This window comes from Epinephelus lanceolatus, chromosome 12 (assembly GCF_041903045.1).
Source record: "Epinephelus lanceolatus isolate andai-2023 chromosome 12, ASM4190304v1, whole genome shotgun sequence".
In the NCBI taxonomy this organism is placed as follows: domain Eukaryota; kingdom Metazoa; phylum Chordata; class Actinopteri; order Perciformes; family Serranidae; genus Epinephelus; species Epinephelus lanceolatus.
Window position 1 is genome coordinate 1297818 of NC_135745.1, and position 23364 is coordinate 1321181.

The 23364-nt window shown below is 41.7% G+C and overlaps 1 protein-coding gene across 1 annotated transcript in view; it reads left to right on the plus strand.

The window, feature by feature from the left end:
- LOC117271561 (voltage-gated inwardly rectifying potassium channel KCNH6-like) overlaps positions 1 to 23364 on the plus strand; it is a 414055-nt gene that overhangs the window by 24568 nt on the left and 366123 nt on the right. Inside the window, exon 2 of the mRNA XM_078172846.1 lies at positions 1573 to 1803. Coding sequence (XP_078028972.1) covers positions 1573 to 1803 — 231 coding nt within the window. The remainder of the gene's footprint in view (positions 1 to 1572; positions 1804 to 23364) is intronic.

A 23364-nucleotide genomic window follows, 5' to 3' on the forward strand; every position in this document is an offset into this window, starting at 1 on the left:
AATATCCAGATTTGCTCTATATCTATTTGTCAACACATCTGCTAAATTTGGTGCTTTTATCACAAAAATTAACGATTTCATAGCTATGCCGCCCCACTGTATATATATGTTGTATATACAAGCAGGATCTGGTGAGAGGCCTTAAGAAGACCATTTAAACAGTACAGCTGGGCAAGACAAAATTAATGACCTTACCCTGAGGTACTGTGTTCAAGCTCCTGTTCCAGAGCTCCATGGCCAGCGGCATAGTCCTCCAGCAGTGGAAACACTACACAGTTATTCCCATACCAAAGAGGGGCACGATCAAAAGCTGAATACACACATGAAAGATCCAAACATTTCAAACACCTCATCAAAAACACCTCAACATTTTTTATATTTGAATAGCTGCTGTAGCTGGAAGTATGCAGGAGGAGTAGTCAACAGAAAAATATATGAAGAAAAAGTATAACGAAAAAATACATTTCCTGCAGAAAATGTGTGTGATTGCTGTTGCTGAAAGTTAAAATCAATTCAAAAGCTTTGCTGAAAATGTAGAAATTCTAAACAAATTGCCCCAAAGTATGAAAATCTGGTAAAAATGCAGCCTGAACTCCATTACCTCAAGAAGCACTGAAATACACTACTTGAAAAGCTGAAAGCTAAACTTTAAGATTGTCAGTGGTGGAAGTTGAACTTAACTAAAAAGGCTGAAAGAAGATAAAAAGTTGAATGTAAGCATAAATGTCCTTAAAGAGCATAATGTTTTGAAATGTGAATGGTTTCTGTAGCTGAAAGAATGCAGAAGACACAGTTCATTCAAATAAGTACAGAAGAAGTATGACTTCATTACCTGTTTAAAACTCAAACGAAGTCTAAAAGTATGGAAGTAGAATTTAGAGTGAATTACACTGAAGATTAGAAGATTTTTTGCAATTCACTTCAACTACTGAAAATTTGAAAAGCTTTAAATTTGATCATGTTACGATTTAGAGGCTTTGATTTCAAGTTTCAGCTTTGTCTGGATGCCCTGCAAGCTGATTGGAATGGTTTCTGTAGCTGAACGTATGCAGTAGTAGTTGTAAATCAAAAACAAAAGAATGTTGAAATGAGAATTAAGATTTGGATCAAAATATTGTGAATGCTGAATCAGCACTCACACAATTATAGCCAAATTCTATGCATAGTAACTTTGTTACCTCAGAATTCCTCAGAAAGCAGAAATTTCTTGAATTTTGACAAGCCCACAGTCTGCATCTGGTAAGGCCTTATGTTAGTGCTCAATATATCATAATATTAGTGTCTGCAAATATTGCAAGTGTTGTGAGACCAGGATTGTTTAACACAACTTTAGAAATGTGCTAAATACACACAGAGAGGTGTTGAATTGTGTAACCAAGAAGCCATAAAAAGTCTTCACGCCGCTAAGAAGGATGAGGAACATGGAAAGACTGTCAAAGCACAACACCTTTGTGTGTGTGTGTGTGTGTGTGTGTGTGTGTGTGTGTGTGTCTGTGTATGTGTCTGTGTCTGTCTGTGTGTCTGTGCTGTGAGTTTTTGCCTCCTAATCCCTCCTTTTCTTTTCTACCACAGATCGAAAGTTTATTATTGCCAACGCACAGGTGGAGAACTGCGCCATCATCTTCTGTAATGATGCCTTCTGTGGGATGTGTGGTTACACCCGGGCTGAGGTCATGCAGAAGCCCTGTTCCTGTAGTTTCCTGTATGGACCTCATACCAAGAGACCGGCAGTGGCCCAGATGGCTAAAGCTCTGCTGGGAGCAGAAGAAAGGAAGGTGGAGATTTCCCTCTACACAAAAGATGGTAGGATTCCGTCAACTCTGAATTTCATACGTTTAGTCATTTGTAGAATTGTTTTTATTGTAAAGCGTCTTGTTTTTAGAACCAGCTGACACTCAATTTATCATACAAACAGCTCCATCCTTACTTTCTTCATGTGAGCAGTAATACTCTGCAGCACTAAGGAGACAGATTGATGAGTAAAATCAGCAGACTTTTGACCTCTGTTGGAGATCACACCCCAGACCAAATGCAGCCACAGTCTTTAGAACACATTAAGAGAATATTAGATATCCCCTGGCCCTACTAAATTCATCCTGGGTGACTTTATTCTGTGCTCAGCTGACACATTGTTAAAAGTTTTTTACCAGTATGTCACATGCACCACCCATCTGGGGAAGACACTGGATAAATGGTATGGTTCAGTCCCAGATGCATAGAGATCTGTTGCTTCTCCCCTCTTTGTTCTGCTGACTACCACTGCTTGCACCAGCTTATACACCAGTCAAAAGGCGGACAGAGAAGATTATTAAAAGCATCAAACAGTGGACCAATGACAGTACTGACATGCTAAGGATGCTTTGAGGTTGCTGACTGGAATAACCTCATAGCCCTGTCCAACAACAACAATGAGCAAGAGGACATCTCATCATGCAACTCCATCTCCCAATAAAAGGGTTGCAATATTCCCAGACAGTAAATCTTGTGTGACTAAAAAAAACAAAGAAATCCTCAATTAAAAAGAGTCTTCTTCATTTGCTCTGACACTGATAAAAAATGAGGTAAAGAGAAAACTGCCATGCTAAAATATAAAGAGGAAACCTCTGCCCAGCTTGGCAGAGTCTCAGGAATATGGTAGCTGTGAATACTGCTTATTCCAGCTGAAAGCTCATTGAAGTTGCAGGCAACAGCCCGGCATCACTCCCTAATGATCCCGAATTCCCTCTACAGCAGACTTGAGACAGACAACAGCACCTAGCTAAAGGCAATCATCTCCACAGTCAAACCCAAAGACTCTACTGTATGTGTAGACACAAAGGCATTCCATTCCATATTGCATACCACATTTTAACTGCAATGTCTGTCTTAGAAGATAGCACACTGGAGTAAGAGCCTCATTACTGCACCCTATGATCGCTATATAGGCCTACTTAAATAAAGTCATAGAAATGTTACGAAAATGTGAAGAAAAAGTTTTGGAAATTCAAACAATGTGCGGGACCCCTGCTAACAGGAAACGTCTCTCTGTTCATGGTGAATGCATTAAATAAGCTCTTCTGTCATGTTAACAAACCAGAGTACCTATCAGCTGTGCCCTCATGTAAACAAACCATGTACAATATCAGCTGTGCCCTTGAGATTATACATTAGATGTAACAACTAAAAAGATACGGTAGGTCAGTACTTACTGTCTTCCTATGTTCCTACTTTTTAAACAGGAAGCACACGTTTTATATTGTGATATTTACTGGAAATGACACACTACAATAACAGCCAATAGCCAACAGCAAGGAGGTTGTTATTAGCGATGGTCATTACCAAAAGTAGAAAGAGGATTAGTTGCTATAACAGGCCGGGTTGGTGCGGGTTTTAAAAAACCCTGACCTGTGCATCACTCCTGCAGTTTATTTTCAAATGTATTGGGTGACACGATGGTGTCATGATGTTTACAGCTTTCCTTCCAACCCTCCACCCAGACCACCTCCCTACACTGTTGCTATGGATCAAAAACATCACTCTATCAGAACAAAGCATTGCTGATGAACATTGCATCAGCAGCAATTCACTTCTGTAATGCTCTTAAAGACAAGGGTACTGATAGTATAATGAGCTGCTTCCTTAGAACATCAGATGCTAATGTCGTGCTGATTGTGAGCGCAACTTGAATCTATCAAAATTTACTCTCGGAGCCATTCTGATCTTTTTGATCACATATTGAAAGATATATAATACCAATTATTGTCCAAGAGAGGGCAATAATTGGTATATCTGTGGGAATTCACATTTTACCAGAGATTCTACAATATCATCCATAAATTAAAGATGCAAGCAGCATTGGGTGGGACCTCGGACTCACGCCATTTCGGCCTCCAGCTCACTTAGACATTAAAAGACAGTTTTAGATGATTTTAGACCCCGCTCCACTAGGGGTGTGCTTGCATACAAATACATTCTTTGTATAGGTATGAATAATGCCTTTGAAACAGATATTTTTTCTATACGAATATACCAGTTATTATTCGGATGGGAAAAAACATATGCATCATGCACTTTTTTTGGTCATGTGGTTGAGACACGCCGCGGTAATCAAACAAATGGAACACTGGCTATGCCTGCTTACAGTGAGATGGTAAGAAACATTTTCACTCACCCGTTGTCTGCCAGATAGCCTTCAGTTGAATGGTCATCAAAGCAGCAAGTTCCTTAATCCTGTGAAGGCCTAATATTAGCTGGTCTTTCTTTGGTATGGAATTGAAAGCGCGTTCCACTGGCAGACATATTATATCCAATTATCCATTGCTGTTGTCAGCAGCGACCGTGGTGTTGTAACTCTAACTTGTTAGCTAGCTGTATCTGTAACCGACTGACCCTGTGCTGAGTTGAGACCAGACAGTAGCTAAGCCTACTGCTGCTTGCTTATGTCCCATAGGCTGCTCAGAGCTCTATGGTGCGAGCATTTTCCTCGCATTTGCGACTAAAAATAGTTTTGTGCGAGCAAAAGAAATCATTCAGGAGCATGCTGTGCGAGTACAGATTTCAACCAGCAGCAGAAACAAAAGGTGAATCCTGTCGGTTGTGGGTTGAACGGGGGTCACAGACAGGAATACGGCAGAGCACTATGACCACCGCAAGATGACGTTTACCGGTGAGTGAGAAGCCCGGCTCCAGGTCCAATAATATCATCTTCATTGGTGTCATGCGCCACAGTGACTGTTAGCACCCAGCCCACTGCGGGTCTATTCAGGAATATACTAAAATATACCGGGCTGCATGATGTGTCTTGTTTATGCACTGATAAGGGATTGTTTTTATCTTATCAGAGATTTTTATTTTATTTATTTATTTTATTTTGATCCCCCCTGTAGCCACAAATATTTCCCCTTGAGCTTTTCGAAGTGACTGGTAGATTTGATCTGTCAAGCTGTTTTTCCTCCCAGTCCAAATTGATCATTCATTGACCCATGTTAGAGAGTGGCCTAAGCCTATTGCCTAACAAAAAGCTCAGTGACAAAATGTTTAAAACAGTGTGTTGATTAAATCTTCATTTTCCTCATTCAAATTGTCTGGTCAGTGTTATTCTTATATAAACTATGTCTTATATAAACTATTCCCAATGCAAAACAGATAATAATAATAATAATGTAATAATAATAATAATAATAATAATAATGATAATTATTATTATTATTATTACTATTAAAAAGTGAAGTATGAGGATATGGAAATATATTTCAGAATTATATGCCAATATTAAATCAATCTGATGCTTTGAATGCTCAGAAATTGCATTGCCAATTAACGTTAGAAAATACAATGTAACACAACTTCTGGTGTAAGCCACTCCTGTTATAAAAATTATGATCACAAGATGTAAACATGCCATTGTGTTGTGCAAGTGCTGGAGGTTCCTGTTTAATGCTATAGCAACTGCAAGATCAGCAGGTGATTAAGAGCAAAGGGAAATCTGTCATTATATATGTAAGAGGAAGCGAGAGAAACAGAGGGTCAGAGACAGGACAAGGACAAGGTCACCCGGAGGACAGTGAGACAAGACGTCACACCAACTCACAACCATTGTTATCTATGAAGTGTGTATTTGATAGATTAGGGGAACTGAAACCCCCAAACTCCAACGCCCAAATATACTGTATAAAAGCTTGCAGTAAACGCTCCTCAGGGAGCCTTTTCTCTGTAACCTCATCTTGTGTGTTGCACTGTGAAACGCTCCTCTTGTACAAGATAATAAATTCTGTTAAACTTTGATATTTCGGCTCCGGTCTCTATTTGCTTTAAAGGCCATTACAAACAAATTCTTATGACAACGCCCACTTCCGTTTTTTATCTGAATACAGATAATTTTGCTGCATCCCTACTCTCCACTCTAGCTCACAGCTGACAATTTCTCCACATTTGCTCATGTTAATTTCAGAGGCACTAGCTCACTTCCTGTTGGATTTAGGTAAGGGGTGTCAGCACATGATTTGTAGGTCTTGATGAGATGAACAAACCAGTTTTGGTTTGATCTTTCTATGACATTCCTACTGGCAGCAGCAGCCATTTTAGTGAGTCTAGGTGGGGTATTTTTTTCCATTTTATCAAAAATTTTCGCCAGTCCTGACATGCATACCAATTTTGGTGAATTTTTGAGCATGCTTAGGGGGTCAATGTTTTTTTGCACACCAATGGAGTCCCATGTCATGCAGTAGGTGCCCTTTTTTCCTTGTGCCCCTGTCATTCAAACACCCTGAGTCTGTCACTGAGAGAGAAAGAGAGAGACTGTGTGAGAGCAGGCAGATGGAGATGGCTTTGAAATGTAACCAGCAGAGAGATACACTTGTACCGAATGCAGACATATAGGTTTTTATGTTTGTGAAGTCAAAAAATGCGATCTTGCTTGCAAGTTTCAGATGTCTAGCTCACAGCTGACAATTTCTCCACATTTGCTCATGTTACTTTCAGAGGCACTAGCTCACTTCCTGTTGGATCTAGGTCAGGGGTGTCACGTGATTTGTAGGTCTTGAAGAGACGAACAAGCCAGTTTTGGTTTTATCTTTCTACAGTATTCCTACGGGCCACAGTGGCCATTTTAGTTTGTCTAGGTAGCGCGAAGATTGTCAGGAGGTTTTGGGTCACATCACGTTAATAATAAATGAGTAGGTTTTTTTGAGTAAGAGAATTTTTGAAAAATGACATCTTACACTGAAAGGGCAAATAGCTCACTTCCTGTTGGATTTAGGTCAGGGGTGTAAGCACATGATTTGTAGGTCTTGATATGATGAACAAGGCAGTTTTGGTTTGATTAGATTAATTTATGCCAAAGCTACAGCAATTCGTTTTTCATGGCGAGACCTCAAGATTCAATGCTCAGCAGCGGGCGCACCATTCAACATTGGGCAAATCCTGTGATAACTTTTGGTCACAACATAGTCACGCTTACATACACCAAGTTTGGAGCCAATCTGATTAAATCTGTAGGACAAGTTCGTTAATTTACAAGCCCTGGAAATGGGCAAAAATGCACAAAAGTGGCACAAGTAAATTCAAAATGGCGGACTTCCTATTGGGTTAAGAGAGGCTTTTTGTACGTGATAGAGTGTTACAGGTGCCTACAAAGTTTCATACATGCAGGTCAAAGCAGCTTTGGGGGCTGCTTAATTGAAATATTCTAGGGGGCGCTGTTGAACCATCTTGGTGCATCAAAGCACAACAATGACATCAGACAACAGGACTTGTGACCTGTGATGTGTATGCCACGTTTGGTGAGTTTTCAAGCATCCCTTGTCCCTTCAAAACAACATTGTGTTTGATGGCGAACAAGGCGGTGCCACGGTGACAGCGTTTGATGAAAACTAAAAAGCTTCATTTTTAAGCATCATCAAGGTCTAAGGACTTAGACCAGCAAGTTTGAGGTGGGTCTGATTAACCTGCTAGAAGCAGGACATCAAAGAATGTATAAAGTAGCTTTCTGTTGCCAGTAGGTGGCGCTATGGCGGTGATTCAAAATTCCTCTGTAGATGTCATCATATGTGTGAAGTTTTGGCAAGATATTCCCACGTGGAGTCAAGTTACAGCAACGTTTATCATCACGGCGGAACATCAAAGTTCGCCGCCAGGCCATGGCCACGCCCTTCGACGAAAACTCACAGTTTCCACAATAAAGCATCATCAATGTTTTATGACTTTTTTGACCAAGTTTGAAGTGTATCTGGTCAAGTCAGTAGGAGATGTACATTAAAGTCTAAAACATGACATTTCCCATTGCCAGCAGGGGGCGCTATGTTTATCTGTAATTATTGACATGTAGATGTGTTCAGGGCGGGACTGGCATCAATCCTGTGAAGTTTGGCCAAAATTGGACCATGTATGCTGGAGTTATAAACTACTTCCTGTTTAGTGGCGAGACCCCTAACTTTGACGCCATCCCACGGTCACACCCATTGACGAAAACTCAAGCTTTTGATAACTTTTCATCTTCAAGGTCTTGGGATGGGACAGTCCAAGGTTTGAAGTCAATCGGATGAAATCTCTAGGACTAGTTCGTTCATTTATGACCCCTGGAAATGGCCAAAAATGCACCAAAATTGCACAGTAAATTTAAAATGGCTGACTTCCTGTTGGGTTTAGAGCATGCCTCCAACAGGCTTTTTTATACGTCTCTGGGCGTTACATAAGCCTGCTGAGTTTCATACATGTAGGTTAAACTAGCTTCAGGGGCTGTTTCCTTAAACTTTTGTAGGGGGCGCTACTGAGCCATGTTTTGGAACCCGCACACGAGACCATTAAAATATCAAATTTTTCACCAGTTCTGAGATGTGTGCAAAGTTTCATGAGTTTTCGGGTATGTTAAGCCTCCCAAAAAGGCAATTCATTTGGAGGAAGAATAATAATTATAATAATAATAATAATATTAATAATAATAATAATTAAAGCTGCAAGCAGCAATTAACGGGCCCTTGCACCTTCACGCAACTCGAGGGGGGGGGGGGGCTGGCAGGACGTCTTCTGACGTGTCAGTTCATTTCTGTCAAAGTTAGACATCGCATGCAGGAGTGACTTTGCATATCTTTGATACAGTGCTGGAATGACATATTTCATATTTTGTATCACTTCCTCTTTCCACTAGAGGGAGTTGGAGAGCGCAGTAATTATACATCATGTTTTTGTACATCAAATATACACCACAGCATTTAACTTTCAGATAAATCAAAAGATAAGTGTTTGAGACCTACTTCCTGTCACCACTAGTTAACACTATGAGTATCAGGAAATATGGTCATATAAATGTTTTCAGGGCAGAACTAATATGAATCATCTGAAGTTTGATGGAGATCAGAACATTTACGGCAACAATATAGCAATTTCCTGTTTCATGGCGAGACCTCAAAATTAAACCCTCTGCAGCACGTATTGACACTAATAATATCTCATGTTTGTGTACATCAAATACACACCACAGCACTGAAATTTCAGGTGAATCCAAAGATAAGTGTCTGGTAAGAAGTACTTCCTTTCACCACTAGGTGGCGCTATGACTATCACGGAATATTGTCATATAAATGTGTTCAGGGTGGGACAAATATGAATCATGTCAAGTTTGGTGGACAATGGACCATTTACTCCAAATTTATAGCAATTTCCTGTTTCATGGCGAGACATCAAAAGTAAACCCTCTGCAGCACACGTAGACACTAATAATATGTCATGTTTGTGAACATCAAATATAGACCACAGCATTGAAATTTCATGTTAATCCAAAGATAAGTGTCTGATAAGAAGTACTTCCTTTTGACACTAGGTGGCGCTATGATTATCAGGCAATATAGTAATGAAAATGTGTTCAGGGCGGGACTAATATGAATCATGTGAAGTTTGGTGGAGATTTGACCATTTATGCCAGAGCTACAGCAATTTCGTTTTTTCATGGCGAGACCTCAAGATTCAACGCTCGGCAGCAGGTGCGCCATTCAACATTGGGCAAATCCTGTGATAACTTTTGGTCACAACGTAGTCACGCTTACATACACCAAGTTTGGAGCCAATCTGATTAAATCTGTAGGACAAGTTCGTTAATTTACAAGCCCTGGAAATGGGCAAAAATGCACAAAAGTGACACAAGTAAATTCAAAATGGCGGACTTCCTGTTGGGTTTGGAGCATTGCTCCAAGAGACTTTTTTGTACGTAATAGAGTGTTACAGGTGCCTACCAAGTTTCATACATGCAGGTCAAAGCAGCTTTGGGGGCTGCTTAATCGAAATATTCTAGGAGGCGCTGTTGAACCATCTTGGTGCATCAAAGCACAAAAATCACATCAGACAACAGGACATGTGTCCTGTGATGTGTATGCCACGTTTGGTGAGTTTTCAAGCATCCCTTGTCCCTTCAAAACAACATTGTGTTTGATGGCGAACAAGGCGGTGCCACGGTGACAGTGTTTGATGAAAACTAAAAAGCTTCATTTTTAAGCATCATCAAGGTCTAAGGACTTAGACCAGCAAGTTTGAGGTGGGTCTGATTAACCTGCTAGAAGCAGGACATCAAAGAATGTATAAAGTAGCTTTCTGTTGCCAGTAGGTGGCGCTATGGCGGTGATTCAAAATTCCTCTGTAGATGTGTTCAGGGCTGGACTGTCATCATATGTGTGAAGTTTTGGCAAGATATTCCCACGTGGAGTCAAGTTACAGCAACGTTTATCATCACGGCGGAACATCAAAGTTCGCTGTCAGGCCGTGGCCACGCCCTTCGACGAAAACTCACAGTTTCCACAATAAAGCATCATCAATGTTTTATGACTTTTTTGACCAAGTTTGAAGTGTATCTGGTCAAGTCAGTAGGAGATGTACATTAAAGTCTAAAACATGACATTTCCCATTGCCAGCAGGGGGCGCTATGTTTATCTGTAATTATTGACATGTAGATGTGTTCAGGGCGGGACTGGCATCAATCCTGTGAAGTTTGGCCAAAATTGGACCATGTATGCTGGAGTTATAAACTACTTCCTGTTTAGTGGCGAGACCCCTAACTTTGACGCCATCCCACGGTCACACCCATTGACGAAAACTCAAGCTTTTGATAACTTTTCATCTTCAAGGTCTTGGGATGGGACAGTCCAAGGTTTGAAGTCAATCGGATGAAATCTCTAGGACTAGTTCGTTCATTTATGACCCCTGGAAATGGCCAAAAATGCACCAAAATTGCACAGTAAATTTAAAATGGCTGACTTCCTGTTGGGTTTAGAGCATGCCTCCAACAGGCTTTTTTATACGTCTCTGGGCGTTACATAAGCCTGCTGAGTTTCATACATGTAGGTTAAACTAGCTTCAGGGGCTGTTTCCTTAAACTTTTGTAGGGGGCGCTACTGAGCCATGTTTTGGAACCCGCACACGAGACCATTAAAATATCAAATTTTTCACCAGTTCTGAGATGTGTGCAAAGTTTCATGAGTTTTCGGGTATGTTAAGCCTCCCAAAAAGGCAATTCATTTGGAGGAAGAATAATAATTATAATAATAATAATAATATTAATAATAATAATAATTAAAGCTGCAAGCAGCAATTAACGGGCCCTTGCACCTTCACGCAACTCGAGGGGGGGGGGGGGCTGGCAGGACGTCTTCTGACGTGTCAGTTCATTTCTGTCAAAGTTAGACATCGCATGCAGGAGTGACTTTGCATATCTTTGATACAGTGCTGGAATGACATATTTCATATTTTGTATCACTTCCTCTTTCCACTAGAGGGAGTTGGAGAGCGCAGTAATTATACATCATGTTTTTGTACATCAAATATACACCACAGCATTTAACTTTCAGATAAATCAAAAGATAAGTGTTTGAGACCTACTTCCTGTCACCACTAGTTAACACTATGAGTATCAGGAAATATGGTCATATAAATGTTTTCAGGGCAGAACTAATATGAATCATCTGAAGTTTGATGGAGATCAGAACATTTACGGCAACAATATAGCAATTTCCTGTTTCATGGCGAGACCTCAAAATTAAACCCTCTGCAGCACGTATTGACACTAATAATATCTCATGTTTGTGTACATCAAATACACACCACAGCACTGAAATTTCAGGTGAATCCAAAGATAAGTGTCTGGTAAGAAGTACTTCCTTTCACCACTAGGTGGCGCTATGACTATCACGGAATATTGTCATATAAATGTGTTCAGGGTGGGACAAATATGAATCATGTCAAGTTTGGTGGACAATGGACCATTTACTCCAAATTTATAGCAATTTCCTGTTTCATGGCGAGACATCAAAAGTAAACCCTCTGCAGCACACGTAGACACTAATAATATGTCATGTTTGTGAACATCAAATATAGACCACAGCATTGAAATTTCATGTTAATCCAAAGATAAGTGTCTGATAAGAAGTACTTCCTTTTGACACTAGGTGGCGCTATGATTATCAGGCAATATAGTAATGAAAATGTGTTCAGGGCGGGACTAATATGAATCATGTGAAGTTTGGTGGAGATTTGACCATTTATGCCAGAGCTACAGCAATTTCGTTTTTTCATGGCGAGACCTCAAGATTCAACGCTCGGCAGCAGGTGCGCCATTCAACATTGGGCAAATCCTGTGATAACTTTTGGTCACAACGTAGTCACGCTTACATACACCAAGTTTGGAGCCAATCTGATTAAATCTGTAGGACAAGTTCGTTAATTTACAAGCCCTGGAAATGGGCAAAAATGCACAAAAGTGACACAAGTAAATTCAAAATGGCAGACTTCCTGTTGGGTTTGGAGCATTGCTCCAAGAGACTTTTTTGTACGTAATAGAGTGTTACAGGTGCCTACCAAGTTTCATACATGCAGGTCAAAGCAGCTTTGGGGGCTGCTTAATCGAAATATTCTAGGAGGCGCTGTTGAACCATCTTGGTGCATCAAAGCACAAAAATCACATCAGACAACAGGACATGTGTCCTGTGATGTGTATGCCACGTTTGGTGAGTTTTCAAGCATCCCTTGTCCCTTCAAAACAACATTGTGTTTGATGGCGAACAAGGCGGTGCCACGGTGACAGTGTTTGATGAAAACTAAAAAGCTTCATTTTTAAGCATCATCAAGGTCTAAGGACTTAGACCAGCAAGTTTGAGGTGGGTCTGATTAACCTGCTAGAAGCAGGACATCAAAGAATGTATAAAGTAGCTTTCTGTTGCCAGTAGGTGGCGCTATGGCGGTGATTCAAAATTCCTCTGTAGATGTGTTCAGGGCTGGACTGTCATCATATGTGTGAAGTTTTGGCAAGATATTCCCACGTGGAGTCAAGTTACAGCAACGTTTATCATCACGGCGGAACATCAAAGTTCGCTGTCAGGCCGTGGCCACGCCCTTCGACGAAAACTCACAGTTTCCACAATAAAGCATCATCAATGTCTTATGACTTTTTTGACCAAGTTTGAAGTGTATCTGGTCAAGTCAGTAGGAGATGTACATTAAAGTCTAAAACATGACATTTCCCATTGCCAGTAGGGGGCGCTATGTTTATCTGTAATTATTGACATGTAGATGTGTTCAGGACAGGACTGTCATCAATCCTGTGAAGTTTGGCCAAAATTGGACCATGTATGCTGGAGTTATAAACTACTTCCTGTTTAGTGGCGAGACCCCTAACTTTGACGCCATCCCACGGTCACACCCATTGACGAAAACTCAAGCTTTTGATAACTTTTCATCTTCAAGGTCTTGGGATGGGACAGTCCAAGGTTTGAAGTCAATCGGATGAAATCTCTAGGACTAGTTCGTTCATTTATGACCACCTGGAAATGGCCAAAAATGCACCAAAATTGCACAGTAAATTTAAAATGGCTGACTTCCTGTTGGGTTTAGAGCATACCTCCAACAGGCTTTTTTATACGTCTCTGGGCGTTACATAAGCCTGCTGAGTTTCATACATGTAGGTTAAACTAGCTTCAGGGGCTGTTTCCTTAAACTTTTGTAGGGGGCGCTACTGAGCCATTTTTTGGAACCCGCACACGAGACCATTAAATATCAAATTTTTCACCAGTTCTGAGATGTGTGCAAAGTTTCATGAGTTTTTGGGTATGTTAAGCCTCCCAAAAAGGCAATTCATTTGGAGGAATACTAATAATACTAATAATACTAATAATACTAATAATAATAATAATAACAAAAAATCTGTGCATTTCAATAGGGTCCTCGCACCGCTAGGTGCTCGGGCCCTAATAATAATAATAATAATAATGATAATAATCATAAAAAACCCTTGCATTTCAATAGGGTCCTCGCACCGCTAGGTGCTCGGGCCCTAATAATAATAACAATAATAATAATAATAATCATAAAAAAATCCTTGCATTTCAATAGGGTCCTCGCACCGCTAGGTGCTCGGGCCCTAATTATAGCTGCAAGCAGGTGTGATCGGGCCCTCGCTCTCCCGCGACACTGCGGGGGGCCAGCAGCATGCATCACTGAAGCGGTTATATGAGAAAGACCAATATATTGCCATGCAGATGTGTTCGGGGCAGACCATGATCTCACACATTGTGGCCAATAAGAGCGATGCATGATGGAGTTTTCAGGACTTGATATTCCATGACGAAGGATTGAAAGTAGGCATGCAGCCTGTTACATGACAGCACATGTGTTTCACTGTTGAGATTCATCAACTTGATAAATACATGGCGACAGAAATGTAGTTGAGTATGAGGTTGGTATTTATCAATATAAAAATTACATTTACTGTTTCCACAAGGGGGCACTATCAGTTAGAGTGAGTATGAGAATAGGAGGCGAGCAGGGTGGGGCTCTTGTCATGTACAGAAATTTTGAAGCAGTAAGGAAGAAGTACGTGGGAGAGAGGGTTGCTTGAATATGCATAGCGATGCATCAAATATGGTAGCGCCATAGCGGTCACGCCCCTTGACATACTGAAAAGCTTTTAATAACTTTTGATCAGCATGGTCTCAGGATGATCTGTACCAAATTTGAAGTTGACTGGACAAAATCTGTAGGAAGAGTTTGTTAAAATACAAGTTTGTGGAAATCACAAAATTGCTGCCAAAATGAAAAGTTTAAATCAAAATGGGTGACTTCCTGTTTGGAGTATCTTCCTACTCTAAAAAAACCCTATGGGGAGGATTTTTTGAAAATTTCAAGGGGGCGCTAAAGAGGCATTTTGTCCCCCCCATGGGTGACGCCCCAGATGTAATCAGATGTAAGAGCTTGCCATTCTTGACCTGTGTATCAATTTTCATGAGGATATGAGGTCGTTGGAGTACACAATTAGTGACAGAGACTTTTTTGTGCATTTGGGCAACTTACACATGTGTACCAATTTTCATGTTCCTACTCCAAAACAGAACCCTATGGCGAGGGTTTTTTGAAAATTTCAAGGGGGCGCTATAGAGGCATTTTGTCCCCCCCATGGGCAACGCCCCTATCAGATGTAAGAGCTTGCCATTCTTGACCTGTGTATCAATTTTCATGAGGATATGAGGTCACTGAAGCCATCAAAAAGCCAAACGTATTTGGTGACGAGGGATAGACAGTTGCCACATTGCCATGCCACCACATGGACACCATTAGAAGTAGCTTCGCAGCGTTCATAAGGTAGCTTCACCAACTTGTTCTGCATGCATTAGAAGTGGAATGAAGTTGATGGGGTCAAGTTTGTGGCATTCGTACATTCAAAGTAAAAACTGGTCACTTCCTGTTACCACTGGGGGGCGCTATGAGTAAGGTGGGATATTAACATATTGGGGCGTTCGGGGCGGAGCCATCATCATGTCCAGCAAGTTTGAAGCTGCTGAGATCAAGTATGTGGGTGGGAGAGCCATTCGAAATTCGATGGCAAGAAAATGAAAAGTCGCCAAAATTTGTCAGGCCCTAGCGGCCACGCCCCTTGATATAGAGAAAAGCTTTTAGTAACTTTTGATCAGCATGGTCTCAGGATGATCTGTAGCCAATTTGAAGTCGATCGGACGAAATCCCTAGGAGGAGTTCGTTAAAATTTAAGTTGTGGAAATCGCCGTTACGAAAAAATTCAAAAGAAAATGGCCGACTTCCTGTTGGGATTTTACCATGACGTCAAGACTTTTTTTGTGCGTCTTTGTGTGATACATGTGCGTACCAAATTTCGTTTGCCTACGACAAACTAACCCCAATGGGAAGGGGTTTTTGAAAATTTGTAGGGGGCGCTATTTCGGCATTTCGCGTCGACCATGTGCAACCACCCAAAAATATCGAATTTCGGATGCGGCCAGACAAATGTGGAAAGTTACAAGCATTTTGAAATTTGGGAAAGGGGCGAAATTGGGGCACGAAGTCGGGCAAAGAATAATAATAATAATTAAAGCTGCAAGCAGCTGTGATCGGGCCCTCGCTCCCCCATGCAACCGTGGGGGCCTGAGGCACGTGGGGGCTGTGGCGTGAAACGAGAAGGGAGAAAAAACCTGGCAGGAGCGAAAAAACGCAATGTTTCGTTCATTCACCAGGTGGCACTACGAGCGTAACCAGATGTGGCCAGGTGCATTCAGGGGTGGACCCTCATCACACATGCGAAATTTCGAGCAAATCGGACAATACATGAAGGATTTATACCAAGTTGATGTTCCGTGGTGAAGGATGAAAAGTTGCCGCCGCGGCAGCCTGCAACATGACAGGACACGTGTGTCACTGTGGAGAATCATCAACTTGGTCGTCATGTGGCCACAAAATCTAGTTGATGTTTGTCGGTGTAAAAGATGGCATTTCCTGTTTCCACAAGGGGGCACCATGAGGAAGATTGCCTACGAGCATATGGAGGCGTTGAGGATGGGGCTCTTATCATGTACAGAAATTTTGAAGCACTTTGGATGAATTATGTGGGAGAGAGAGCTGCTTGAATATGCATGGCGATGGATGAAAAATGGCAGCGCCAATAGCAGTCACGCCCTTTGACCTACAGACATGCAGAGCACAAATTTTGATCAGCATGGTGTCTGGATGATCTGTAAAAAATTTGAAGTCGATTGGATGAAATGCCTAGGACTAGTTTTGCTAAAATACAACATGTGGACATCACACCAAAATGAGAAGTCAAAATCAAAATGGCCGACTTCCTGTTTGGAGTAGACCATTGGTGCCAGGAACTTTTATGTGCGTCTGGACAACATACACATGTGTACCAATTTTCATGTTCCAACTCCACAAAAACCCTATGAGGAGGGGTTTTTTATCATTTCAAGGTGGCGCTATAGAGGCATTTTGTCCCCCCCATGGGCGACGCCCCTATCAGATGTAAGAGCTCGCCTTTTTTGACCTGTGTGTCAATTTTCATGAGGATATGAGGTTGCTGAAGCCATCAAAAAGCCAAACGTATTTGGTGGCGGGGGACGCACCATAGCGGCCACGCCCCTTGACAACGAGAAAAGCTTTTAAAAACTTTTCATCAGGATGGTGTCTGGATGATCTGAAAAAACATTTGAAGTCGATTGGATGAAATCCCTAGGAGTAGTTCTTTGAAATACAACATGTGAAAATCACACCAAAATGACAAGTCAAAATCAAAATGGCCGACTTCCTGTTTAGAGTAGACCATTGCTGCCAGGAACTTTTATGTGCATCTGGACAACAGATGTGTACCAATTTTCATGTCACTACTCCAAAAAAAAAACGATATGGGGAGGGTTTTTTGAAAATTTGAAGGGGGCGCTAAAGAGGCATTTTGTCCCCCCCATGGGCGACACCCCTGTCAGATGTAAGAGCCCGCCATTCTTGACCTGTGTATCAATTATCATGAGGAAATGAGGTAGCTGAAGCCATCAAAAAGCCAAACGTATTTAGTGACGAGGGATCGATAGTTGCCACGCCGCCACATGGACACCATGAGATGTAGCTTCACAGCGTTTATAAGGTAGCTTCACCAACTTGTACTGCATGCATTAGAAATGGAATGAAGTTGATGTGGTCAAATTTGTGGCATTAGTACATGTTAAAGTAAAAACTGTTCACTTCCTGTTACCACTGAGGGGAGCTATGAGTACGGTGGTATATTAACATATCGGGGCATTTGGGGTGGAGCCATCATCATGTCCAGCAAGTTTGAAGCTGCTGAGATCAAGTATGTGGGCAGGGGAGCCGTTCGAAATTCGATGGCAAGAAAACGAAAAGTCGCCAAAATTTGTCATGCCTTAGCGGCCACGCCCCTTGACATAGAGAAAAGCTTTTAATAACTTTTGGTCAGCATGTTCTCAGGATGATCTGTACAAAATTTGAAGTCGATCGGACGAAATCCCCAGGAGGAGTTTGTTCAAACATGTCAAAAATTCAAATCAAAATGGCTGACTTCCTGTTGGGTTTACGGCATGGCTCCAAGAGGATTTTCTGTGCGTCTTGGCATGTTCTATGAGCCCACCAATTTTCATGCCTGTAGGTGAAACTCACAGGCGGGGCTCCAGGCATGAAATTTTCTAGGGGGCGCTTTGTCGCCATTTGGCCCCGCCCACATACAACACTGCCGAAATATCAAATTTTTCGCTAGACCAAACACATGTGCCAATTTTGGTGAGTTTTTGATTTTGGGAAAGGGCCAAATTGGAGATTACATGTTCGTAATAATAATAATAATAAAAATAATAATAATCATAATCATAATAAACAGCGCGATTACAATAGGGTCCTCACGGACGACTTCGTCATCACTCGGGCCCTAATTAAAGCTAAAAGCAGCGATGAACGGGCCCTCGCAGTCTCACGCGTGTTGGGGCATGCTGCCGTCGGGGGGCGTGCACCTAGAAGTCTCGTCAGCTGTAATAAATAAAAAAATAAACGTTATCTCTTACTTACATTTCCAGTATACAGGTAGCACACGTATGTATTGTTCCACAAAGTAGAAGCTGAATACATGCCCAATAGCTCAAGATCTTCTGACTCTTTAAAAGTTGACATGGTGTCTCTAGCTCAAAGTATGAGGGACAAGAAGAGGTTGAAAGTCGATGAGTTTTGAAGAGGATTTGTAGATTTTCCAATTTACTTCCGTTCACACTAATTAGACTGCCACCAGAGCACCACCTATTGGCCGATTTGCACCGAATTTTGCACAAACCCTCATCGGGCCATGGAACACAATTAGCAAAAGTGTTGTGGTAATCCGACTGTATTTGGTCAAGATATGAAAGACTGTCTGTTTTAAAAACAATGTGTAGGAATTTGTTGTTGTATATTTTGGCTGTTTTTTGGACAATCAAAATTCTTTTAATAACTTTTTGTCAGGATCGTTGACAGATGCTACATGCAAAGTTTGGTGCAAATCGGTCAAATCACCTAGGAGGAGTTCGAAAAAGTAAGTTTTTCATTTGTCGCAATTTAGCGAATCAAAAGTTACTGTGAAAGTGGGCGTGGCTTACACCACAATATTCAGCAGAATTCAGAGAACACGTAAATAGAAGGTTTAACAATGTGCGACATATTATGTGGGAGTTATTAGCCAAAAACGCTTTTGCTTTGAAAATAGCGCCATCTGCTGGTCATTTTTGATGTGTGAGTTACAGGGGCCAGTCTATACCACCCGTATCAATTTTATTTCCATGAGTGTTATGGTGTTGGCACAGTGCCAAATATTAAATTAGACGGCCACCAGAGCGCCACCTAGTGGTGGATTGGTAAGTCCTTCATCAGATATCCTCAGGAGGGCATTCACAATAATTACACCAAGTTTCATGTTAATCCGCCCAACAGATGTTGAGATATAAAATACTTCAATTTAAAGAGTGCCACCTTGAAGTCATCACCCGAAATTTTGCACAGAGCCTCAGGGGATCATGGGGAAGTAGTACACTGAGTTTCATGTCATTCGGACACACCAAGGTGGAGATACCAAATGTGTACCAAATGTGCAGGAAGCTGCTATTTAATAACTTCAGTATACTTTGGAATATCAAAATTCTTTTAATAACTTTTTGTCAAAAGAATCCACAGATGTGGTGAAATTGCCTAGGAGGAGTTCTAAAAAGTAGGTTTCCGACATTTTGCGAATTTGCAAAAAAAACGGAAGGCAGAAATGGGCGTGGTCTATATCACGAGATTCAGCACAATTGGATATAAGGTTTTTGAATGTGCCACAAAGTATATGGGAGTTATGACCCAAAACGCACTTCCCTTGATGATAGCGCCACCTAGCGGTGGAAATTCAGAACCATGTACAACCGCCCAAAAATATCCAATTTCGGATGTGGCCGGATGAATGTGGAAAGTTAGAAGCATTTTGAAATTTGGGAAAGGGGCGAAATTGGGACACAAAGTCGGGTAAAGAATAATAATAATAATAATTAAAGCTGCAAGCAGCGATGAACGGGCCCTCGCACCTTCAAGCAACTCGGGGGGGCTGGCAGGACGTCTTCTGACGTGTCAGTTCATTTCTGTCAAAGTTAGACATCGCATGCAGGAGTGACTTGGCACATGAAATCACGCCAAAATGACAAGTCAAAATCAAAATGGCTGACTTCCTGTTTGGAGTAGACCATTGCTGCCAGAGACTTTTATGTGCGTCTGGACAACATCCACATGTGTACCAATTTTCATGTTCCAACTCCAAAAAAAACGCTATGGGGTGGAGTTTTTGAAAATTTCAAGGGGGCGCTATAGAGGCATTTTGTGCCCCCCATGGGCGACGCCCCTATCAGATACAAGAGCTCACCATTCTTGACCTGTGTGTTAATTTTCATGAGGATATGAGGTCGCTGGAGCCATCAAAAAGCCAAACATATTTGGTGGCAAGGGGAGGTGCCATAGCGGCCACGACCCTTGACATAGAGAAAAGCTTTTAATAACTTTTCATCAGCATCGTCTCTGGATGATCTGTAAAAATTTGAAGTCCATTGGATGAAATCCCTAGGACTAGTTCGTTAAAATGCAACATGTGGAAATCACGCCAAAATGACAAGTCAAAATCAAAATGGCTGACTTCCTGCTTGGAGTAGACCATTGCTGCCAGAGACTTTTATGTGCATCTGGACAATATCCACATGTGTACCAATTTTCATGTTCCAACTCCAAAAAAAACCTTATGGGGAGGGGTTTTTGAAAATTTCAAGGGGGCACTATAGAGGCATTTTGTGCCCCCCTATGGGCGACGCCCCTATCAGATGCAAGAGCTTGCCATTCTTGACCTGTGTATCCATTTCCATGAGGAAATGAGGTCGCTGATGCCATCAAAATGCCAAACGTATTTAGTGGCGAGGGATCGATAGTCGCCATGCCGCCACATGGACACCATTAGACGTAGCTTCACAGCGTTCATAAGGTAGCTTCACCAACTTGTTCTGTATGCATTAGAAGTGGAATGAAGTTGATGCGGTCAAGTTTGTGGCAATGGTACATGTTAAAGTAAAAACTGTTCACTTCCTGTTACCACTGGGTATGAGTAAGGTGGGATATTAACATATCGGGGCGTTCGGATCGGAGCCATCATCATGTCCAGCAAGTTTGAAGCTGCTGAGATCAAGTATGTGGATGGGAGAGCCGTTCGAAATTCGATGGCAAGAAAACGAAAGTCACCAAAATTTGTCATGCCCTAGCGGCCACGCCCTTTGACAATTACAGAAAGGCATTTAATAACTTTTAGTCAGCATGTTCTCAGGATGACCTGTAGCCAATTTGAAGTTGATGGGACAAAATCCCTAGGAGGAGGACTTCAAATGTAAGTTGTGGAAATCGCTGTTTCGAAAAAATTCAAAACAAAATGGCCGACTTCCTGTTGGGATTTTACCATGACGTCAAGAGACTTTTTTGTGCATCTCCGTATGATACATTTGTGTACCAAATTTCGTTTGCCTACGACAAACTAACCCCAATGGGGAGTGTATTTTGAAAATTTGCAAGGGGCGCTATTATGGCATTTCACGCCAAACTTGTGCAACCACCAAAAATATCGAATTTCGGAAGTGGCCGGATGAATGTGGAAAGTTAGAAACATTTTCAAATTTGGGAAAGGGGCGAAATTGAGGCACGAAATGTCCCAAGAATAATAATAATAACAATAACAATAATAATAATAAACAGCGCGATTTCAATAGGGTCCTCGGACGACTTCGTCGTCGGTCGGGCCCTAATTAAAGCTACAAGCAGTTGTGATCGGTCCCTCGCTCCCCCATGTAACCACGAGGGCCTGAGGCATGTGGGGGCTGTGGCGCGAAGCGAGAAGGGAGAAAAAACCTGGCAGGAGCTAAAAACGCAATGTTTCGTTCATCCACAAGGTGGCGCTACGATGAATGCCAAATGTATTTAGTGGCGAGGGATCGATAGTCACCATGCCGCCACACGGACACCATTAGACATAGCTTCACAGCGTTTATAAGGTAGCTTCACCAACTTATTCTGCATGCATTAGAAGTGGAGTGAAGTTGATGCGGTTAAGTTTGTGGCATTGGTACATGTTAAAGTAAAAACTGGTCACTTCCTGTTACCACCGGGGGCCGCTATGAGTAAGGTGGGATATTAACATATTGGGGCATTCGGGGCAGAGCCATCATCATGTCCAGCAAGTTTGAAGCTGCTGAGATCAAGTATGTGGGCAGGAGAGCCGTTTGAAATTCGATAGCAAGAAAACGAAAAGTCGCCAAAATTTGTCACACCTAAGCGGCCACGTCTCTTGACATAGAGAAAAGCTTTTAATAACTTTTGATCAGCAGGTTCTCAGGATAATCTGTAGCCAATTTGAAGTTGATCGGACAAAATCCCTAGGAGGAGTTCGTTCAAATTTAAGCTGTGGAAATTGCCGTTATGAAAAAATTCAATTCACATTCATCCATGTGCAAACGCCCAAAAATATTGAATTTCGGATGCAGCCGGACGATTGTGGAAAGTTAGAAGCATGTTGAAATTTGGGAAAGGGGTGAAATTGGGACAGGAAATGTCGGAATAATAATAATAATAATAGTAATGATAAACAGTGGGATTTCAATAGGGTCCTTGGACGACTTTGTCGTCGCTCGGGCCCTAATAATAATAACTAGAACTGCAAGCAGTTATAAACAGGGTCCAAGCCTCCCCGTGAAACTCGGCTTCCACGCCCCATGGAGCCCACGAAAGTCGGCCCCAAAGGACGATGGGCTCCGGGCGAGCCTCAGGACACAGGCCAACGTCTGAGCTGCAGTATTCACCATAATGGGAAGTGCATTGGAAGTACTAAAGGCTGAATGCATTTGTTGCAATAACGCCCTCTTTGACCAATCATTACCAAACATTTGCTGCTGGCCATATCATGCTCATCAAATGTCGTATAAATCCAATCAACTTTTATGAAACGTGACATTTTTTGGTTTAAAGCATCCACTAGTGGCCAATTTGGGCCAAACTTGGCATCGAGCCTCTGAACGACCTCTGGAACAAGTGCGTTAAGTGTCATGATATAATTTAGTTTGACAAAAATATGAAACAATATGTATATGTTAGCTAGCAAAAATGTTATTCGCACATTTTTTGACCGGGCAAAATTCTTTTGATAACTCTAAATCAGGTCCATCTCGAGAGTCGACGTGCCAAGTTTCATGCAGTTTGGACAAAATCTGTAGGAGGAGTTCGAAAAAGGAGGTTTTGGACGTGTGGCAACTTAGCGGAGGAAATGTGTGATGGAAGTGGGCGGGGCCTATGTCAGAAAGTCCGGCTGTATTTAGGGAATACGTGAATATGAAGTTTATGATTACGTGATTTAAAATGTGAAGGTTACAGGAAAAACGGGTATGCATCTGTTATAGTGCCACCTAGTGGTGTATCTGCGCAATTTTTGATATGGTCAGTCTGAGTCCTATTCTACATGTACTCTATAAGTTTCACAGTCCTCAGTGCAATAGTTCAGCTGAAATAAATGTTTGTTTTTTATCTTGTAATAAGCCACGCCCACTTTGA